At 39.2% G+C, this 23,936-nt stretch overlaps 1 protein-coding gene across 1 annotated transcript in view; it reads right to left on the bottom strand.

Moving 5' to 3' along the window:
- Positions 1-23,936, bottom strand: part of LOC105023580 (von Willebrand factor A domain-containing protein 5A-like) — a 40,335-nt gene that overhangs the window by 5,657 nt on the left and 10,742 nt on the right. Inside the window, exons 2-12 of the mRNA XM_034293439.1 lie at positions 14,404-14,626; positions 13,905-14,074; positions 13,436-13,550; positions 13,041-13,216; positions 12,779-12,867; positions 10,933-11,031; positions 10,720-10,834; positions 10,378-10,536; positions 10,106-10,209; positions 9,627-9,850; positions 3,077-3,283 (exon numbers count right to left, since the gene is read on the bottom strand). Coding sequence (XP_034149330.1) covers positions 3,077-3,283; positions 9,627-9,850; positions 10,106-10,209; positions 10,378-10,536; positions 10,720-10,834; positions 10,933-11,031; positions 12,779-12,867; positions 13,041-13,216; positions 13,436-13,550; positions 13,905-14,074; positions 14,404-14,626 — 1,681 coding nt within the window. The remainder of the gene's footprint in view (positions 1-3,076; positions 3,284-9,626; positions 9,851-10,105; positions 10,210-10,377; positions 10,537-10,719; positions 10,835-10,932; positions 11,032-12,778; positions 12,868-13,040; positions 13,217-13,435; positions 13,551-13,904; positions 14,075-14,403; positions 14,627-23,936) is intronic.

Below are 23,936 nucleotides of genomic sequence, written 5' to 3'. Positions count from 1 at the left end.
CATGATGGATGCAGTATGATATCAGGCAGACACTGGCAGACAATTTGCATTCTTCTGCATGAAAGCTGCGCATGGGACGCTCTTGGACTTTCCAGCACAACAATTACCCTAAGCACAATGCCAAGTTAACCCTCCAGTGGTAACAGCAGAAAAAGGTGAAGGTTCTGGAGTGGCCAACCACAGTCTCCTGACCTTAATATCCTCAAGCCAGTCTGGGGAGATCTCAAACAAGCGGTTCTTGTAAGATGACCAAAGACTTTGCATGACCTGGAGGCATTTTGCCAAGACGAATGGGTAGCTTTACCACCTGCCTCATATACAACTATTACAAAAGATTACACACTTTTTTCATTGATGCTTGTGAGGGCTGGGTTTGCCTGCATTATTTTGTTTTATTACGTTTTTCTGTGCTGTCTTGAACATAACCTGCTTTCCTGTATTGGTCTTCATTAGTTTCTGTTCATCCACTCCCTCTCTGTTCCTAATTACTTCAGTCCTGTTTGTAGCGTCCTTTGTGAGGTAGTGTTTCGCCACTCTACTGAGCCTGTTGTAACTACTCTATTCCGGTGTTTTTCTCTGTGTACCAGACCAATGAAAGCCCATTTATGTTTAGAACTTAATTTTCGTTCTTGTCCTTCTGTGCCTTTGCCTGATTCTCACCAACCTGTTTACCCTTGCCTGCCCTGTTTTGCCTGCCTTTGGATTCTGCCTAACATAGCAGATATTGTCCTTGGTGCGTTAATCAAGAAAATATGACAAGGCAACATTCTATTTAGATGTACATGGGATTTACATCTACATTTAGATGCAGACAGTTATTGTGGTAAGTTATGGACTGACATTGTAGGTATATTAATAGATTTAAGGCATTGAAAACTTGCATTTATTAAATTCCAAGTCAAGCACTGTCCATAGTTTGCAATAAAACGAAGTACAGTGGGGCAAAAAGTATTTAGTCAGCCACCAATTGTGCAAGCTCTCCCACTTAAAAAGATGAGAGAGGCCTGTAATTTTCATCATAGGTACACTTCAACTATAAGAGACAAAATGAGGGGAAAAAATCCAGAAAATGAAATTTTTTATGAATTTATTGGTAAATTATGGTGGAAAATAAGTATTTGGTCAATAACAAAAGTTAATCTCAATACTTTGTTATATACCCTTTGTTGGCAATGACAGAGGTCAAACGTTTCCTGTAAGTCTTCACAAGGTTTTTACACACTGTTGCTGGTATTTTGGCCCATTCCTCCATGCAGATCTCCTCTAGAGCAGTGATGTTTTGGGGCTGTCGCTGGGGAACACAGACTTTCAACTCCCTCCAAAGATTTTCTATGGGGTTGAGATTTGGTGACTGGCTAGGCCACTCCAGGACCTTGAAATGCTTCTTACGAAGCCACTCCTTCGTTGCCCGGGCGGTGTGTTTGGGACCCAGCCACATTTCATCTTCAATGCCCTTACTGATAGAAGGAGGTTTTCACTCAAAATCCCATTCATTCTTTCCTTTACACGGATCAGTCGTCCTGGTCCCTTTGCAGAAAAATAAAGCATGATGTTTCAACCCCCATGCTTCACAGTAGGTATGATGTTCTTTGGATGCAACTCGGCATTCTTTCTCCTCCAAACACGACGAGTTGAGTTTTTACCAAAAAATTATATTTTGGTTTCATCTGACCATATGACATTCTCCCAATCCTCTTCTGGACCATCCAAATGCACTTTAGCAAACCTCAGACGGGCCTGGACATGTACTGGCTTAAGCAGGGGGACACATCTGGCACTGCAGGATTTGAGTCCCTGGCGGTGTAGTGTGTTACTGATGGTAGCCTTTGTTACTTTGGTCCCAGCTCTCTGCAGGTCATTCACTAGGTCCCCCCGTGTGGTTCTGTTATTTTTGCTCACGTGGTTCTGTTATTTTTCGCTCACTTGTGATCAAAGATGCTCTATTGGTTTGAGATCTGGTGATTGTGGGGCCATTTCAGTACAGTGAACTCATTGTCATGTTCAAGAAACCAATTTGAAATGATTCGAGCTTTGTGACATGGTCCATTATCCTGCTGAAAGTAGCCATTAGAGGATGGGTACATGGTGGTCATAAAGGGATGGACATGGTCAGAAACAATGCTCAGGTAGGCCGTGGCATTTAAACGATGCCCAATTGACACTAAGGGGCCTAAAGTGTGCCAAGAAAACATCCCCCACACCATTACACCACCACCACCAGCCTGCACAGTGGTAACAAGGCATGATGGATCCATGTTCTCATTCTGTTTACGCCAAATTCTGACTCTACCATCTGAATGTCTCAACAGAAATCGAGACTCATCAGACCAGGCAACATTCTTCCAGTCTTCAACTGTCCAATTTTGGTGAGCTTGTGCAAATTGGAGCCTCTTTTTCCTATTTGTAGTGGAGATGAGTGGTACCCGGTGGGGTCTTCTGCTGTTGTAGCCCTGAGCAGATTGTGAAATACACAGACCAGCCCGTCTGGCACCAACAACCATGCCACGCTTAAATCATCTTTCTTTCCCATTCTGACATTCAGTTTGGAGTTCAGGAGATTGTCTTGACCAGGACCACACCCCTTAATGCATTAAAGCAACTGCCATGTGATTGGTTGATTAGATAATTGCATTAATGAGATATTGAACAGGTGTTCCTAATAATCCTTTAGGTGAGTGTATATATATAAATAAATCTCCTGTATTTGATATAAAACTGATTGCTCAAGTAAGCTGAGTATATCATTAGTCATGTAAACATCTGGATTTCTGAACTATGCAACTTAATGTTCTAGATGTGCATTTACAGAGAAGTATTTTTTAAAGGGTTTTGACCCCTAACCATCTTGCAGCTTTATGTTGTAAACGTTTTAACAATGTTGTATTGCTGGTTTGTCCAGGTCTCAAGTAAGAGATTATTAATTTCAACAAAACTAACCTAGTAAAACAAAGGCAAATCTGGTCAAATAAGGGTAGTGAAATGAAAATGTAAACATGAAATTGTGAAAGTTGTCACGTTAACATTGTCAAAATATTTTATAAATCTGACTATTCACAGTAATCATATGTAAACATACCAACTAGGGATGTATGATCTGCTTGGTGTTCCACATCCATCCTACCAGCCCTGCAACGTGCCAACCACCCGGAAGAAGCAATGCTGCATGCCATCCTCCTGGGAGCAGCCATTTCACATGACATCATCCTGGGAACAGCCCTGCAAACTACCATCCTCCTGGGAGGAACAATGATACGTGCCATCATCTCAGAGCTACCATACATCACTGTAAAAAAGGAGGAAAATAATACAGGTCACTGGGTTACCAAAATGAAGGTACATATAATAAACAAATTTCCGATGCCAGTACTGGATCAGTACATCCCTATTCACACCCCTCATCCCATTGAATGTAAAAATGAAATTCCTATTCCTATATGCACCCAACTTGATGTGCAACATCTGTGGACAAATGACTTTGTATTTACAGTGCCGGAGACAAAGATTCAAAATGTTCAGAATTGCACTGAACATGCTCAAATTTCTTTAGTTCCTTGTTTTACCATTTAATTACATAATTATGCTACATATAAGGAACACATAAGGAAGTAAAAGCCTTTCTTTATCAAGCTGGCCCTCATATGGCCTAATGTGTTTTTTAATATTAAACCAACATTTTAAACGTTACCTATTTCTACATATTTGAAAGTATGAAACATCATTCAATACAGATTAGGAGAATTAAACAATCCCTTTTTTGGAATTTAGAAAATACAAACACCCCATAATCTTAGGATATTTGCAGTGATGGACATATATAAAAAAACTATAACTGTAAAAAAGTCAAAGCAGTTCAGTATTTTAACAGAATTTTAGGTCAAGGTGAGCTATTCTAGACCAGGTGATAAAACATAGGAGAATAGAGGAGCAGCGAGCATCAACGTCATTATAGAGCATACAATTACAAACTCAATCAAGAATATCTTTTGATAGTCATGACATACTGTGCTTATTGTAGGAGTGATTGAAATGACAATGTTCAGTAAATATTTGTAATGATTTCTTATGAAAAATAAAAGGTTTGCATTGTTCTCCACCCTTCTTCCACCAAGTATATATAGTCATACTTTGTAGAGTCTTGGCATACTTCTTGTAGGAGGAATTAAATTACTAAGTTTTGTCAAGATTTGAAATTCAAAAAAGGATTAATCAGATTTCTATATTTAGATTTCCACTTTGACAGAAAAATTTAATGCTGCTCTTCACTACCAATGCTGTAAACCATGTTAGACTACAGACTTAACTTTACTACATGACCTGTCTTTCCATAAAGATCTGGGGCCGTATTCACAAAACATTTCATCTTACCACTAGGAGGACTCCTAAACAGCACTAAAAGTTCCTAACTAAGAATTTTCTCTTAAAACCTATTCACAAAGCTGCTATAAGACCAACTTTTACTAAGTAATTAGGAGAAGTCTAAAGCTAAGAGGAAGGTTGGGGTTGACCCCGTTGCTATGGATGATGTTGTGTTCCACGATGCCCACAGTGACTGGCTGATAGGGGAAGGGTCTCTGTCAGTGAATTTGTTTTTGCAATACTGTAGAAGGATGTCATGTCAACACATTGAAATTAAGAAATTAAAATGTAGGGTAAGTGTCACTGATTAAACATGAAGCCAAGAATGACATACTGGCTAGTCAAGATATTTTCAGCAAATTGTCAACCTCTTACATGTCTGGCAGCTCGTAAAGAAATGCACATTCATCTTTTGATGGTGCAAGAATTTGTGCAATTATGTGTTCCATCTCCCATCTATTGCACCAACTACACTGGGTGATTCAGCTATAACCATGAAGTCGGCTTTGTTTCTTTGTAGTTGGAAAACATAATGAGGAAACCGAATGATTTGAATGCACGATATGGGGTCTGGGGAAGGCATTTATTGTTTAATGTAATATTCTGACCGATGACTGAGATATATATAGTTTGTCTGTGCTGCATAGATGCATTTCCCCTGGGGCCAAGTTGCGGAGAGTTGTCACAACCTTGATCTCAAAGTCAAAGTATTTTATTTGTCAAGTCCACAAAATAACATGCATCATTCTGAACAATGACATTCTTGTGAAATGGCACACGACATAATACGTAGTAATTAAGAACAAAAATAATAACAGAAAAATACATTGCTGATGTTGCTTGGTTGATTCTGTTTGTTTGTAAAGTGACAGCATCCCTAACTAGCTCTACAATGATCATAATACTCTTTCAATTAAGGCGATACCTCGTTAAAAGCTGTGTCATTAACTGTTTCTAAAATGTTGACCGGACTACGAAGCGGATTGCCGGCAGAAGCCATTTTGGGATTGTTTGTGATTCAGTCTTTGTGATTTAAGTGTCCTCTTGACTACTCCTAACTTTTCACCGATTTAGGAGCTGGTTTTAGCACTAAAATGCTTTGTGAAATACTCTTAGACAAAAAATGTAGGAGTCGTAAAGTTAGGACTGACTCAGCGATTTTTCTTTAAGAGTTACTCTTAAATCAGCAAGTTAGGAGCTACTTTTAGCCTTAGGATGTTTTGTGAATATGTCCCTTGGAATCTACAAAATGACACTGATAAGCCAAAAGAAGGCGCAGCAGCAGTGTTGGGTGGGGGGAGATTTCATGTACAACCCCGTTTGCCAAAAAGTTGGGACGCTGCGTAAAATGCAAATATTAACAGAATGCAATTATGTGCAAATAATGTATCCCTATGTTTAATTTCAAATAATACAACCCTATATTTAATTGAAAAAAACATGCCCATTTTGAATTTGATGCCAGCAACATGTTTCAAAAAAGTTCAATTACTGTAGTTTTGAAAGTGAAATGTTTTCCCATTCTTGCTTGAATTCAGCTGCTCAAAAGTTGGGGGTCTCCTTTGATGTATTTTTCGTTTTCATAATATGCATGACATGCGATTACGGAGCCATGACATGTTGCAGTCCAGTCCAGGAAAATTGACATGTTTAACTTGCTCAAGACAGTCAGAGTCTACATTTCAGTCCTTTATAGATCTCTAAATAAAAGGTGAAACTTCAGTTTAGATTTCAATAGAAATTTTCAAAAGAATGTTATTGAAATAGCTCTACTTAGTTGATTGAAGACAAGTACAAATTTGGTTAAATTCTTATGGTTGAAATACATTCTTTGTTAGATACAGCTGATCAGTAGTTGATTAGCAACTCATAAATAAAATGTTATTCAAGAAAAAAGCGCATAAAAAAAATACATAAATCAATAAAAAGCTATCAAAATAGCTGAGCAATCAGCTTAGGCTGCCATAAAGTGCCATGGCAAACAAAATTATGTACCGTAGATGAGATCCCAAAAGATAACAAACAACGCAAAACCTTGCGATTTCAAAACTTCCAAGGTAACAACAACCTTGAACAAATACACATATCCCACCAAGGAACACACAATGCAGCCAATCGGATCCCCCGTGCACAGGGAATACCAAAATGGACAAATGCATTTACTAGGTGTCAACCATAACCAGATATTGACAAATGCCTGTGACTTGGGCCATAATCACATACAGAACAAAGACAATTGGCGCGCGCACACATACAAATTCATTAGTACAACTACTGATTTAAATCATAAGCTGACCAACAAATTGGGCAATTTACAGGAGCAATCCCAACTCCTTCCTACAGACTCTGAAATTGGTGGACATAGAGCCTTGACAAAATCTGCGAGGTCCCCCGAGCACAGCAGTAGGCATAGACGCGCAACAGATATAGCCCCTAAGCCATCAGTGCCCTAGCTACGTGGTTGGAAACCAACCTGAGGCCTGCTCACTGCTAGCCCATAGGACCGATTCTCATAATACAGGTTGCACGGGGAGACATAGGGGCACATTTCCCCTACAGTCGAAAAACAAACGTGACACCCTTCTCGCATTCCGCACAGACAGTTGCACAGAAACCAATTCCACCAACAGAGAGCTATTTAAAATCCTCCACGAATCACCCAGCAATAGGTTAGCTGCATGGGAATGGTTGTCAGGACATGGAACAGAACAACATTTTCCTAACTACAGGCTCTATAACCAAAACACCTCAAAAATAACTTCCATTTACCATACTTTCTCAAATCCATCTATCAACTTCCACAAAACCATCAAATCCGAACATTCAAAAACCAACCACATAGTTTACTAAAGCATATGAAAGCCGTATTAAGGAACAATCTCACCGGTCGATGCTCCTCTGGTCCGTCTCCTGTCTGACCGTCTGCACCCCTCCCTCAGGAACACCTGCATGTTCCCATGTACCTGTCTCTATTCTTGCGGGAACAATACATATGTACAGCCGTTGTCTTGATTCCCACTGGTATCTTCCCAAATCCAATGTCCAGTTGAATGTCTAGTGGTAGCTTCCAAACAACTCCATATTACACCTTCAGCAACTTTATAATATACCTCCCGAAACGTCCATCAGACAACTCAGCCAAAATCCACCAACCAGCCTTGCAGGCCGCTCATCCGTCACTGAACGAAAACGCCAGTCACCGGAAAACCTAATAACACAGTTCACATGTCCAAGTACTGTAAACGACAGACACAATGTTTGCCGGTCCAGCGTAAAAACGAGAGACCATCAAAGATGTACCGCCGCACTTACCCATAATTAAACCCAGCAAACCCAGAGAGACCTAGTCTCCGGCCGTGCACGGATAACCAGCCAAGATTTAAGTAGGAGACCCCAGGATCAGTAACCAAGGACAAGCCCCCAAATGGTGATGGTAATTCTATCGATCGACACTCTTAAAGGAGTAAGAAACAGAAACAAAATTATCTTGGCACAATTAACACTTTATTAATGATTTACAAATAAGAGAGACGCGTCAAACGCTTACCAACATAATCGTCCGAGGAGTCTCTAACTCAATATAGCTCATTCAACAGTATATATCACATACAAAAAGGGCTGTGGTAAGTTGTTGCCCATCTGTCTTTTGTAACATTTACCCAAAGGGCGGGCTGTCCCCCCACCTTATCCTTCTCAACTCCTGAGGAGACACAATGTCTGGATAATCAACAGAGACACTAAAGGGTTATACTGATTTACGAGTAACCATCTAATCCACTGGTGCCGGTCAAGGATGCTGGTCAAGGATGCCTCCCCAGGCAAACACCAGACCCCTCTCGGCATCTTTAACTAGTGACTCATTCATACATGTATAGGACGACCAAGAATACATCAGTTCAAGAATTTCCACAACAAGTTCAACCAATCAAAATCGTATCTCCGGAATTGACATCCAATTATCAATTCCTCCTGTAGCTATAGAATATAAGTCACATAGCAATCAGCACATGATTGGTTAACTGGGAATATAAAGCATAGTGAGAAAAACCAATTCTTATTGTTTGGAGTGGAACTGGAACTCAAGAGAAAATATGCATTCTGGCACAATCTTCAATGCTCTTCAAATAATAGTAGCAGTACGATGCAGGGTTTCAGAGTCTTTTTTCTTAATTAGCCTATTTCTTGTTTTATGTATGTTTTTTTTATTCTCAGTTGATCAATTGCATTCAGTTACATTTACATCCACTCATGCACTTATCTAATTTGTCTAAATAAATGTTTCTGAATCAAAACTGTTTTGAACAGTTTTAATCGTTCTAACTCCTTAATATTAACTGTTTGCAATCACTCCTCTCATGTAGAGGAAGGTGCTATTTCACAATAACAGTGAAGTACCAGTTACGATTGGTTAAGATGGACTAACGAGTGGTCCGGTGCGATCGTTAATTAACGAGTGATGTTACATGCCACTTAAGTAACGATGCTTTCGGGAGACACACTGATAAAATAACGAGGCACTTACATGCATCTTACGATCGTCCTAGTGCTTTGGGAAACTGGGCCCCTAATTAGTTGTTATATTCCACCAGGTTTAGTTTTTTTAGCATGACACAACTTTCTCAGTCTTTTGTTGACCCTATCTAAACTTTTTTGAAACGTGTTGCTGGCTTCAAATTTAAAGTTGGCATATATTTTTCAAGAAGCAATGAAATGTCTCAGATTCAACATCTCATATGTTGTTTTTGTACTATTCTATAATGAATACAGGGTTTAAAATGATTTGCACATCACTGCATTTAGTTTTTATTTACATTTTACGCAGCAACACAATTTTTTGGAAACAGTTGCTGTCTTTAGTAATATTATTCCAAAGTAATCAAAGAATACTAGTGTGGATTATAGTATTCTACGTTATACTACAAAGGTGTCCAGTAAGAACTACAAATAATCAAGAAATACTACACTGTGTGGTATAGTATTCCACAGTTTACTTTACTATTATATTTAACTGTAATTACAATAGATACTGGGTTTGAGTCAGTCTTTTGGATTAGCCAAGGAGTCACATGGAGGACTGTGAAATTTTCCAGAACTGCAATTAGCCTTAATCCCAAATTGGATATCACCATCTTTGGGAGTAAACCAGGTTAAACATACCAAAAAAAAAACAGCACATACATAACTATAGTTATTTACTACTTTTTAAACTATTTTTACTGCTTATTTTGCACTGTTAGTCTGAATGAATACATTTCCTTGCTCTCACTCACTTGGCGTAGGGACTTGTCTATGAAGCAGTGGTCCTTGCACAGCCTTTCCAACTCCTTTTTGGACAGCAATGAAGGCAGTAAAGGCACTGATTACGCCTGATTGGATGCTGAGCTCTACCACCTTTTCTTTCACTCCCTCTTTCTTCTCATCTCCATCTCTCTCTCTCTCTTCCATCTCCAGGGATCGGATCAGAGTTTGAGCCCCCAGCCTGTGGACAGTCAGTCTGAAATGGAGGGACAGAGAAAAGTAGGAAGGGGAGATGAGTGGAGATGAGTGGATGGGGCACCTACTAAATGGATCAAGTCATTCTAGCACATTTCAAGATCAGCATCTTTCAAGAGAACATGCATTATAAGTGCTTGCACATTTTCTGTTGAGTTGGGGGGTCTTGGTAGTCTTGTCTATAAGTGGTGGCACATTCCAATTATACATGAGACCTGGCCTGCAGTGGTACCAGTATCAACATAGTTTTCTTTACCCAGTGTCCACTGCAGGTTTAAGACTGAAGCTCAGTTGGTTCTCAACAGGCTTCTCAGCCAGACTGTACTTCACTGTCACTGAGCCCTTTGTGTCCCCTGGGCTCTGAGAAACAGAATTGGGAAGGAAACACGTGGATCATGACAAAAAAAGCAATTTTGGGCATACTTTTAGAACAAAACATACTACCAATAACAACATAAACATATGTTATTCAGCATTGACACTGCAGAGCTCTACAGTAGTTACATCAGTAGTAGTAAGAGCCATTACCTCCCCAGTGAGCTGGGCATACAGCAGTGCCCTTTGACCCTGAAAGACCACTCTGATTGGTGGAGACAGAGGGGTAACAGACACTCCCTTTGGGACATTCCAGTTGACTGAGATGTCCACCACAGCTGGCTGCAAGGCAAATCTGAGAGACTGCATCACCTGAGGAAGGTAGTATGTTAGAGGGAGGGGTTTAAACTGTAATTATTCAACTCATATGAGGGAATAAGAGCAATAAATAAGAGAAATACAAATATGTATATCAAAATGTATGGATTACTGCAGGTTGGGGATGTTTCTGTCCTCTTTATATAGTAAAACCCAACTGAACACACACAATCTTACTTTGGGCTGCATCCTGTCCTGTCCTGTGATAAACTGTGCATGCCCTCCACCCTGCTTGGCCATCCCAGAGATGAGTGCAGAGCTGGCCCCCTCCCCAATTCCAAAGGAGAACAGCCTGGCAGGAACACACCCAGGAAACAGTATCATTATTGTTCACATGAGAAGTAACAGCTAGGTAGTGTTGTCAAAAACAACAGTTGTAACTGAGCCCACCTGTGAGAGCCGGAGTTCATCTTCACCAGATCCAGGACCTCCTTGGTGTTCCAGACCTCACCATCAGTGAACAAGAAGATCTGAGGACAAGTCAATTTAAATTATGTTTGTGGAGTCTTAAAATATGCCTAATGCTGGATTTCATTTTCATGCCTACATGATAATGCCACCCAAAAGGTATTCAATGAATATCAGATGTCTTCACATTTGAAATATAATTAAATACTATATTATACTATATTAATGCTATAATAATTGTACTGTATGTTTGTGATGGCACATGAATGGTTTCCAAACAACATACATGCATAGGTTTTGATAAGCACAGAGAAGCAGATCGGTGAAGAGAGGAGCAGCTGCCGAAACAACCCTCTACCCCGCACCTCGTCAGTCAGAAGATGAGAGGTGAACTTGTGATGGGCAGCACCAAGTGTTCAGCATACATAATGAGGCCATAGGGGCATGTATCAGGTATCACCATAATCAATTACAGACAGAAAGGTAGACAGAAAGGTTGTTACCCTCTCTATTTCCTTGTCCTGCATAGTGACTATACCTGGGAGAATCCATGGCTACATCTTTGTTTGTATTTACAATACAAAGTAAACAAAGTTTGTATAACAAATACAATACAAATACACAGTTAAATAGTTTGTATTTTCAACATTTAAAAGTAACTTCAGTAGACATAGCTGCAACGTGATCATGTGGTGAACAGTGTTAAAAGCCTTTCATTGATTGATAAAGAGAGAGAAAGTGCTTTTTCCTGTCTATGGCATTTAACATTAAAATTATGATTTGTAAAAGGCTTTTGACACAGTACACCATATTAAAATTAGCATTCAATGACTAAATTACTTTCTATAAATTAAAAGGTTGTTTAAGCTTCTCAGTAGTGGTTAGTAATTCTAAAATGTAGCTTTTTTGTTAAAAGTTTTGATGAAAAAAGCTGCAGGCCATTTTTACATCAGGAATAGAGTCTAAGGCGGGAAAATAATGCATTTTCCCGCCTTAGACTCGCTGCCAAGAAGTGGATAAGATGACAGCGTTTGATACACTGGCTACACTTCACCCATGGTATGTTAACATTTAAGAGGGGGCAGAGGTGTCAACATGTTATTTGTAGTTAGATCTATGAGACACATTCGCAATACAATGCAAGTAGCCTTATTTAACATTATATTAAGAAAATGTTATAAACACAAACTGTTATACTGTTGCCCTCTTTGAATTTCTTAGTTTTTGCTCTTCAAGTCTTTGTTAACATTATTTATTCACTTGTTTGTGATGCACTCCAATAACACATGCCATTGTTTTCAGTTAGATAACTGTCTCAACCTGAAAACAATGGCATGTATTATTGAACTGTATTGCTCTCAAGATATTGCTCTCAAGATGTTTCCTGGGTGTGTTCCTGCCAGAGCACTAAACTACTGGAAATTCAGATTCCATGTATATATTGTAATATTTATTAATATCTAATGATACAAGAAATATAATCGTAGAAATAATTTTAGCCATTTACCTTGGCACCAGGTATTTTGGTGCCAGGTATTTTGCATTGTTATCTTTGTACTACTCAGTTGTGTTTAGATTTGACTGTACATCCATCTCACGTAGAAGTTAATCCTTAATTTTGTTGTATAACCCACAGTAAAGCAAGCAATAACACAAACACAACCATGTGAATCTACGTCTTTCCCCTGGACATTTTTAGATCTGAATATTAACTGGCAATGTCACATTTTGTGTGTGTGTGTGTTGGGGGGTCTAGAATAGATTGTCTGCATACCACGGAACTCCTCAAACACAGGTGACACAGGTGATATAAGGAGAGAATGCTCACGGAAAGAACATCTCATGACTGGAGCCAAAGCCAATGATGTTGAAGTAGCATCCCATGGGCAAGCTTTTCAGCAAGAGCAGCAGAGTGTCCTGTAAGAGAGAAATCCAACCAGCGTATTTACCCTTCTAAAAGACATTTAGGACACAGTGTCAAACTACTGCACAGTAACCAGTGTGTGTAAGGGTTTAACTAAACTACAGAAATTCTCTTCTGCACATTTGGGACTGTGTGTGTTTGGGTGTGTGTGTGTATGTGTGTTTACCCTGGCACTGCCAATGCGGTTCTGTGCGCCAGGCCCTGAGTGAATGGGGCTATCCATGCTGCCAGAGCGATCCACCACAAAAATAAATTCACCATGGCCGATCATCAATGACATCACATCCTTGGGGAACTCTGGGTAGAGACTCAGCATAACCACTGGGTCACCCATCAAAGTGCCTGAAAGAAAAATATACACCATTATTTCTAATGTCAATCTCTGCTGTGAATGTTCAGACAATCTGTCAAGCTTAGTATCCTGGTCTTTCTGCTTCTCTGCCATATATAATGTTTCCTTCTCCCACCATGTGGCTCTGTAAACAAGCCCAAGGTAGTAGCTTAGACTACTCACTAATCCACAAATCTAGAAGGAAACACCGAGGACCTTCCCCCACTCACCTGGCTTGGCAGATGTCTGTGGTGCCTCTACTATAGCGGTAGGCTTATGGGCATCTTGGTAATACACCAACAGCTCAACGTCCCGGTCAAACTTATGACCTGCAGCCAGGCTGACCTGTAGTCACAACGACACCCACATGAAGAGAGAGCAGTCTGAGAGGGAACTGAACAACTATGAGGGATTCTGAATGTTCATAGTGTTAGTGAGAGAGAGAGAGACATACGGTTAATGCATAAGTGCTTATATAGACTATACATTTACATATGAACAGACAGAGACAGACAGAGACAGGCATAAACAGACAGAGACAGACAGACAGAGACAGACAGACAGACAGACAGAGACAGACAGAGACAGACAGACAGAGAAAGATAGACAGAGACCGACATAGACAGACAGACAGAGACAGACAAACAGAGAGAGACAGACAGAGACAGACAAACAGAGAGAGACAGACAGAGACAGTACCGTGGCTTGAGTTTTCTCTGTGTTCAGGTAGTTGAGTGGTTCCAAGGGACAGTTGGACTCTACTTTAGAGATGGGGTGGGGGGAGGTCACGTGGGCCCTGAGGGACAGACTGTATGGTACAGAGCCAGCAGGCACAGAGGACACCTGGGTACCAGCAGCACTGTCTGGCCCTGAGAGAGAAGGGGTGAGGGAGGGAGGCAGGAAGGAAGGAAGATAGAGAGAAGGAGAGATAGACCTACCAATTAACATGTTTTGTTCCAGCCCAGTACTAACATATCTTTCAACAAAAAAGTGACCAAGGCTGTGATAAATTCAATCAGGTGTGTTAAACCTGTACTAGAACTAATGCCTGTGCTTCATCAGGTACCCCTCTGTGTCTCCAAGAGCAGGACTGTTTTAAAACTACTTTATCAGACTAATTGCTGCTTCCTGCTCTCTGTTGTTTCACTGCCTATGACATATACCTGACTTGTGTCTATACAGGTGCCCATGTTCTTACCCTGGGGTTTGTAGCGGGGGTTGAGGACAGCAGGCAGGCAGAGCCTCAGTCCATCATCGGCCTGCACAGCCAGCTCCGTCACATAATCCAGGCTAATGGAGGCCTTCTCCCCTGGGGGCAGACTGCCCACACTCAGCTTAAACACATCTGGGCTCTCATTACTTTCCTCCAATAGGAAGGCCTGCTGGCCTGAGCTCAGTGCATCATCATACAGCTCCTGCGCCTGAAAGGAACACAGTTACACATCATCAGCCTGAGACAAAGCAGGGACCACTAGCATTCTGCCAACTCAATCAAGGGTATTTCTATATTTTTACTATTTTCCACATTGTGGTATGGTAGTGAAGACATAAACTATGAATTAACATGTATGGAATCATGTAGAAACCAAAAATAAATGTAATTTTGTAGATTCTTCAAAGGAGCCACCTTTTACCTCGATGCCAGCTTTGTACACTCCTTACATTCTCTCAACCAGCTGCATCAGGTTGTCACCTGGAATGCATTTCAATTAACAGGTGTGCCTTATTAAAAGTAAAGTTGTGGAATTTATTTTCTTCTAAATGTGTTTGAGACATCAGTTGTGACAAACTTGGGTTGGTTTAAAGAACACTTTCATTATGTCTGTACTGTAGTAGTCCATATTAGGCCAAGAACAGCTCAGTTAATAAAAAGGGAACTGACAGTCCATCATTACTTTAAGAGTTGAAGGTCAGACAATCCAGAAACTCCAAAAACTCTGAAAGTTTCTTCAAGTAGAGTTGTAAAAAACATCAAGCACTATGATAAAAATGCATCTCATCAGGAACGCCACAGGAAAGGATAACACAGATATACCGTTGTTGCAGAGGATAAGTTCATTATTGTTGCCTTCCTCAGAAATCAGCAATTAACTGCATCTCACAATGAAGCCCAAATGATTAAATCATAGTCAAATTACTGCAAAGAAACCTCTACTGAAGTGTCCTGACCTGTGCCTGCCTTTTTCTTATACCGTTTCCTTGATCATCCTTTTGGTAGGGATGGGAAACCAAGGCTTTCTGAACCATTGAAGCTTGTTTCATTGCATCATTGCTCAAAGCTTTCCAACACAAGGGACATCTGCTGGACAACATGTAATATGACTTTTGATTTAGATGTATTGTATTTTGCCCAGAGCGGTACATATTTTTCTGGTGTTTGCGGCCAACAGCACTTTCCTTAGTCATTATCAGTGCATTTAATGTAATGGTAAGGATGAATGAATAATGATGGCCATTGAAAAGGCTAAGCTCAATAAAACAGGAGTTTCTGGAGGACGAAAGGCTGACATTTCTTGTCTCATCGTATTACCCACAACAGGAAGGATCGAACCTGTGACCAGGTAAACAGTAGTCGGATATTGTATTCTGGTTTTGAAAAGAACGAAGCTTCGGACATCATCGATCACGTGATATTGTACTTAAATAACTTTCAGTTTTGTTTACATCCATATCATTTGAATAACGATTTTGTGCAGTTATTCAAAACGACGAAAACAGTGAGCCACTGTCAACAAAATGCTCTTATGTATCATTCACATTTAAGTTCAATCACATTTATTGCCTCAGTTATTGACCGATAGCAGCTCAAACATCACCTTGTCAAATAAGGCTAATGGAACAAATAATGCTTCCAATGTTGACATTGCCTACAATTAGGCCTGTTTATTAAAACATTTGGTACAGCATTGTGTACAGTATGGAAGCATAACATTTCTGAAATTTAATTAACCAATGGAAAACGTGTATTGCACATGTTATTGTTTCAGTTTAATTCACATAGATGTAAATATCAGTTTGAAATCAAGAATGAGGGAAAAACAGAAGATTAAAAAAAAATTGATAGTTAAGAAATTAGGGAATACGTCTTCAGGCACCACACCACGGTCATTGCCTGTGCGTATATATTGGGATGATATGCTTTCAGAAGTCTGAAAGTGCATCATAAAAAAAAAACACTGATAACCTCTCTTTCCAAAAATCTCCTTTTCAACTAGGATAGTCTTATGAGACTATTGTCATAAGTGTGTCTAGTCTTGTTTAGTCAACAAAATTAAAAGTATTCTTTGTTTTGATTACATTTTTTCTGATTCTATTTAAATAATTAGTCAGTTATCGTCTCGTCAACTGCCACTTAGAAACAGTTATTTAATGAATATCTATGAAGGTAAAACACGTTTTTAGTCGTATAAGTAGTTGCACAATTGTAAAAAAATATTTGCTAACTTGGAATTACTTTTGTAGTTGGAAAAACGTTTTGCAAACGTATTACTTTTTTAGATGTATAGAAATGTGCATAATTGTAACTAACTCGATATTTGGAATCATGCAACTCATGAATAACACTTTCCAATGTAAAATACGGACGCTCAGAGTGTCACTAATATTTTGCTAGAAAAATTTTTTACTTGTAAATCACAGTCTGCGGTATTATGTTTCACAGTGTTTTCAAGCAAAGACACCTATGAGGACTCTCATCATGATAAATGATAAGATAAATATCATGAATATCTTCTTCACATTTTTTGTTTATTAAATTAACACTCTCATACCCACATTCTCCATGGCTCTTAAATACATTATCCTATTACCCTTTCCAAGACCCTAGCTAAGCAACACAATAATAATCTTGCCTACTTCTCAAATTACATACTCTTTTGTATGATTCTCAGATAACAGCTAACCCACACTCTAAATTATCTTGTATTACTCTCAAATTACTGTTCTATGACTACTATCAAATAATTTGCTCTATTTTATGACTCTCTTGACTAACTTGCTCTTTCAAATAATTATTTCTAATTTCCATTTGCATGCGTGTGACTCAAGGTGTCCCCCAGGGTGCAGTACTTGGTCCCCTACTCTTCATCATCTACATCCTTCCCTTTGGTCAAATCCTCCGTCACTTCAAACTTAATTTATACTGCTATGCTGATGATAGACAAATATATCTAGCCACCAAATCTCTCACAAACCCAGCTCTGGCCCATTTTCAATCCTGCCTGACTGCAATTAAAGCATGGATGAAGGAGAACTTGCTCAAACTAAACAGTGACAAAACAGAACTCATACTCATTGGAACCAAATCCACCCTCACCCTGGCACTTTCAATCTCAGCATCAATGACACCGTTGTTTCTCCATCCCCCCACACACGTGACCTATTCACTCACACCAAGTCCTGGCAGCATATCACCTCTATCATCTGTGAGTTACACAGCCATCCCATCTCCCAATGTATCAACTACAAGATCCTACTGAAATAAAAAGCCCTAAACAGTATTGCCTACCTCTCTGACCTGCTTCTTCCAAATCAACCTACACGCTCAATTTGTTCTGGTACTGTGGGCTACCTCATAATCCCCAAGTCCAAGCTCAAAGGCTTGGTAACAAGACATTCTGGAGGGGTGGTCCCAAGCTCTGGGACTCTCTCCCCCAAACCATCTGTGACTCTGAGAATATCCCCATCTTCCAGCAACGCCTCAAGACTCATCTGTCCAAAATTGCTTACCCATAGCCATGCCCAATCCCACTCTCTGTTTTCTTTCTATTTTCTTATGGTATTTGTTGTTTGTTTCTGTTACATGTTCATTTTTGTAAAGCGTCTTTGGAGCGCTATATAAATAAAATGCATTGTTATTACTATTATGCATAACTCAAACTCTTATTGACAAACTTTAAAGTGACTGGACTTCATGAATCTTTTATGCACACAGATTCATTACAGCCATTCTGAAAATGACACCTGTTGTGTCTGGTTGGAACTCAAAGGTGATTTTGTCCGAAGCTTTGAACATCATTGGTCACATGATTTTGTACATCGAAACAGTAGACATCGGAAAACTGAACGGTGCTTCGGAGCATCATGTTCATGCGTCCTACCCCTACCTTCTGCTCTGCTCTATCTGACGTTTATGTTCTGACCTTCTGCCTGCCCTACTATTACATGTCAGCCTACTCCTTGGGTTTTCTTGGATTTTGAATAAACATACTGCGCTCTGCGCTCGGGTCCAACCACCTGTTTGTTTCACTGCGTGCATTCATAACAAAAACACACCTCCAGGTTGTGTAACAGCTTTTTGACCAAGGAGAGTGATGGTGCTACATCAATCACCCAACCTCAACCCAACTGAGATGGTTTGGGAGTTGGATCACAGAGTGAAGGAAAAGCAGCATCAAGTTCTCAACATTTGTGGAAACTCCCTCACTACTGTTGGATAAATACTCCAGGTGACTACCTCTTGAAGCTGGTTGAGTGATTGCCAAGAGTGTGCACATGTCAAGGCAAAGGATGGCTACACAAGAATCTAAAAAAATTATGTATTCTTGTTGGTTACTACATGATTCTGCATGTGTTATTTTAGACTGTAGAACTCTTCACTATTATTCTACAAAGTGGAAATTAGTAAAAAAAATTGAGAAATACCCTTGAATGAGTATGTGTACAAACTTTTGACCACAACTGAATTTATATCATTAATATAATTTGACTGAATGGTCAGTCATTTGAGTCCAGTTGGACACTATCCCAAGAATGCCAGGTGCTATAGCAATGAGACAAGGCAAAAAGTTCAAATTAGGCATCAGAAAATGGATAAGGGTGAAAAACAGAGAAACATTTTTAAAGACATTTTTGAAGTCATTTAATTCATCGCTCATTTGGAGAAATAATCTACTTCATATGAAATTTACTTCATATATTTGGTAATGTTTAGAAACATCTCTTTAGAAAAATATCAACAATAAATCGTAGTTCATGTCTGAGGGAATAAATACACAGGCATGCAAGTTAAATAATTTCTGCTTTCAAATGGTACCTGGTTCCTTCTGTAGAGTTCTTAATCCGAAACGGTTTTCCATTTTGGCACCTGTTTGGTGAAGTCAGGAGTCATATTATTGTCCTCTTACTAGGAAACAACCCTGCTATTTTACAGAACTTAAAATATGTTCATTTGTGTGTAGCATAACACTAAACAATTATAATGTTAGGCATCGATTATAACTACAGACAATAGATTGAGAGCTGGCCCAATATGAAATGGCTGCTGATCAAGCGTTCCCCTGCCCTTTACTTCTATACTCGACTATAGATCCAGAAGGTTCTGCATACATATATACATTTTATACATAGCTGGCCATAAGTGGATTTTGCAAGAGCTGTTGAAAACTGGTGCAAGAGCAATATTACTGGCTTTTTACAGGTCGCAAAAAAACAAGAATTCATAAGCAGTTTAGGTTACACTTCAACTTAAAATCAATGATTTCCATTCCAAAGTCTACTAGAATTTATCATCTAGCTGCAACCCATCAATGAGGCAGGGCTACTTAATAGTCCTGTTGAGTTAAACACTACAGATTTGTACTTTAATCTATTAGGTACTTCAAATTATACCCCGGTGTCCCAGTTTGAAACAGTCCCCCATTAGAAAGGCAGGCTGTAACCCAATAGGGTTTTGGCCCTTCAGGACAAGTGTTAAAACATTGCTTTTACAAATACCAAGCCTGAAACCCAAAGTGCATTCATCAAGAGTTAATAGCTGATTAATATCATTGTAGTGGCTATCTTAACTCTTCATAATTCTTAACTTTATCTAAACTTACTTCTATAATCATAACCACATTGTATAAATGACGTAAAACAGTTTTACGTGTTGAGTTGGCGGAAGTACGGAAGTCGCACTGAAATACCAAAATTTACACTAGAATGAAAGAGTAACAACTGTTATAAAATAAACAAATCTGCTACTAAATAAATGGCGCATACATTCCAGTCCCTAATTGTTACTGATGCAACATAACAATTACATCTTTAACATTAAAGCGACATTTATCTCAGAATTCAAATTATCTTAACCTTAACAGTAGGTTTCAAATTTATATTCAAGTAAACTCAAAATGCACTTTTAACATGTATCAAAGTCTTGCCTTATACAAAAGTGTACTTATGCCACATATGACATGAAATGTCCTCACTTAGCCTACTCTTCCATCTCAAGCAACACACACAATTTATGTATTGGCCTTTCCAAAATGCTAGATTTTGTTTTGACAAATACAAGTCTGACAAGTCCCTTTGAATCAGAAACTGATAAGGACATCTCCCGGTTGCAACCATAAGGACATCTCCCGGTTGCAGATTTCTCCTTGTTGGTCCACTTTTGCCTCTCTTGCAGAAGTGGCATGTGCTCTTTAGTCCAACGTTTCCAAAATATGTCAGACAGGTTCTGCACCTACTCCACCTCATCTCTGTCAAACAGTCCTGGTGGCAGCACAGGCTGGCCTTTAAGGAGAAGCAAATGGTTAGGTGAGAGTGCCTCCAAACCATTTGGGTCACTTGACACTCGTGTTAACGGCCTGCCATTAACAAGCGCCTCAACTTCACACAACAATGTATCAAGGCGTTCATTGTCAAGAGGTTGCTGTTTCAGAATCTGGTAGAGAATTTTCCTCACAGAACACATCTGTCTCTCCCAGATGCCAACAAAATGAGAACCTGCTGGTGGGTTGAAAATCCAAGTAATGTCCTTTTGCAGGAACATTTCTGAGATTTTTTAGTGGTTCCATCATTGAATTGCTTCACGCATTTCTTTCTCTGCTCCCTCCAGGTTTTTTCCGTTATCTGATCTCACTACAGACACTTGACCTCTCCTAGCAACAAATCTCCTGAATTCGTTCATGCACGAGTCAGTTTCAAGTGTGTTGGCAACTTCAATGTGAATTGCTTTAACAGTGAGCCACATGAACAATACACCATATCTTTTGACTGTACTTTGCCCACATTTCACCTTGAAGGGCCCAAAATAGTCTATGCCCACATTAGTGAATGGCGGCTTATCAGGCGTCAGGCGATCTTGTTGCAAATTTACCATCCTCTGTTCTCCAGGTTTTGCTGAAACCCTTTTACATGTTACACACTTAGACAATATTTTCCTAACAGCAGAGTCTGCTTGTGGGATCCAGAATCTCTCTCTCAGCCAGGATAGCATATCATTTCTTTAAGTATCAAAGGATGCTTAATGTCTGCTGGCAGTCAAGACTGGTGCAATCTTCCTCCAACCTGTAAAATTCCATCTTACATAACAGGATCAAACCTAACAATGTGACTGCTTCCTTTAAATGTTTCACCATTCTGAAAAGTTGTAAGTTCATCACTAAAGCTTCACTAAACACTTGATTATCTCAATTTCTGCCATAACAACATCTTCAGCAAAGATCCCTTAATGGTTGACTTGAACTGCTGCCTTTTGCGTGTAACCATTTCAGTTTTCTTTTCATGACTCAAATGATGACTTGTTTGTGATGTGATAAGCTTGTGATTGTGCGCTCAGTCTCTGAAGCAGCTGTTTAAATCATCCATGAAACTGCCCTTTTTAAACACTGCCACTCTGAATAATAACAAATGAGGGCAATTCCAGCATTATGGACATGACATTTGCAGTCAAAACATAAAATATAAATTCTCAGAAAATGCATTTAATACCAATATATTTAAATGTCTGTTTATATGTCCATACTCCCTTAATAAAGGAGTACAGACTTTAGAAAAATATCAATCTACACATGCGTTATGGACAAAAAAAAGACGCAAGTTTGTGGGAGACAATATACTTTGTTGAAATTCTGTGAATTAAAATGCACAAGCCAAAATAAATAATACCAGCCGAATGGATGAGTGTCGGCTCTCTATAGAACATTCTTTATTTATTTTATTTTAGTTAAAAAAAAATCCATTTATGAGGAAAAACGGACATTACGGACGTGACCGTTCCGAAATCATCACTTGGCTGACGCTGGAAAACTTGAACAGAGACCTTTTTGTGTGTCTCTTTTTATTTGAAACAACAAACATCTGAGACATCAGTAAGGTAAGTCTGCACAATTAATCAAATTTAAACTGAAATCACCGTGTTATAGATTAGTTCACGCATATCTCTCATGCTGCTAAACTGTAACCGGCACGTGAGCATGTTCAAAACTCAATTCGGGCATGATATTGCTTGCTTGATAATGTGTTTTTATCATCAAGGTGTTTACTTTAGACCCCGAAAGATAGGGAATTGATAATGCTAAGATACATAATCATTATATATGCAGTTTATCATATCGATATTCTCCGGAGTTAAGAGCACCGGTTTCCCCTCAGTCCCATCAGTGAATTGAAACGCTGTCTGATTGTAACAGTGTGTTGGCCTGTGTCTATATAGAACAAACAGTCTGGAGAGCGTATATTTTTTTTGTGTCAAACTAATCGCAATGTTTATACCTGTTTTGCGTTGTTGAATGCGCAGTCGTGCTTTAAAATAGCCACATTATTGCAAAATTAGCCAATGCATTGAAATAATAATTGAAATGTTATTGTCTTAAATCAAAATCACATGAATACTTCATTTCATTAGGCCCGATGGGTTTTTGCCACGTTTATATTGGTTTGGATGTCAGGAGGATCAAGACGATCTGTGTGAAAGAGACGCCCAAAAAAGGTAAGCATTTAAAGTGAATATACAGTATTTTTATTTATTGTTGTTAACTGTGAACAGTTTTTTTTTTACAGGTCAACATCTAACTGATTATTGCTAAACATTCTGTAAGCATAAACATTCAAGAGGTAAGAATACAGTATTGATCCCTTATGAATATGAATCATTATAAATTTAAGATAATAAAATAAATAATTTAATTCCAGACAGAATCTTAACTTTTTACATCTCATTAAATATTGAAAATATGTTCTAATCATCTAATTTAAAATCATTTAAAGCATCAATCAAGGGAAAACAACAAACAATGAAAAATATGTCCCAAACGAGGACAAATGTTGATTAATAAGATTACTTTTCTTTTTCTATTCTGCAACGACTGCCTCTCCAAAGCGATACCTCCCTCTGTTGTCTATTTTTGGGTTGAAAGTCTCAATCACTTGGTCAGGTGTCACCCAAGCCTTATCTTCCATCACAGGTAAGATGTAGACAAATCCAGTACTGTCATTTCTTCTTAAAAACCTTATTTCCAGTGCCATCTGGTCTTGGTTGTTGACAAGTCCAACAAACTGTCTGACAGATTTGTTTGCCCTGAATTGGACCAAGACACAGTCTCCAGTTTTGATGTTCCTTGCAGCTGCTGGGTGGAGCTCAGAGGACTGCTGTGCGGGACTTCCAGCAGATGTGATTTCTGAGGGCAGAAATCTATGGACACTTGACTGTTCTGCCTCTGAGTAGATTTTGTGACGCACTTCTCCCCAGGTGACTGGCTCAAAATGATGAACTGACTGAGTGCCTGAAAGAGCTGTGGTAATGGCCCATCTATCAGCCAGCCTACACCAGCTCCCACACCATCCACTGCACCTTTGCCATGGCTTGTGGCAAAGAAGTGCCACTGCACTTTTAAAGTTGGAAACAACTCCTTGAAGGTGGTTGACATGAAACACCAGATGAATTTGTTTTTGAACTGAGAGGCAGCTCCATCGCTAAAAATGTGCATCACTCTCATTGCAGGATGTTTTTCTTGAACGTCCAGG

Source organism: Esox lucius, chromosome 1 (genome assembly GCF_011004845.1).
Source record: "Esox lucius isolate fEsoLuc1 chromosome 1, fEsoLuc1.pri, whole genome shotgun sequence".
Classification (NCBI taxonomy): Eukaryota; Metazoa; Chordata; class Actinopteri; order Esociformes; family Esocidae; genus Esox; species Esox lucius.
Note: the sequence above shows the minus strand (reverse complement) of the source record. Positions and strands in the feature narration are given on the sequence as shown.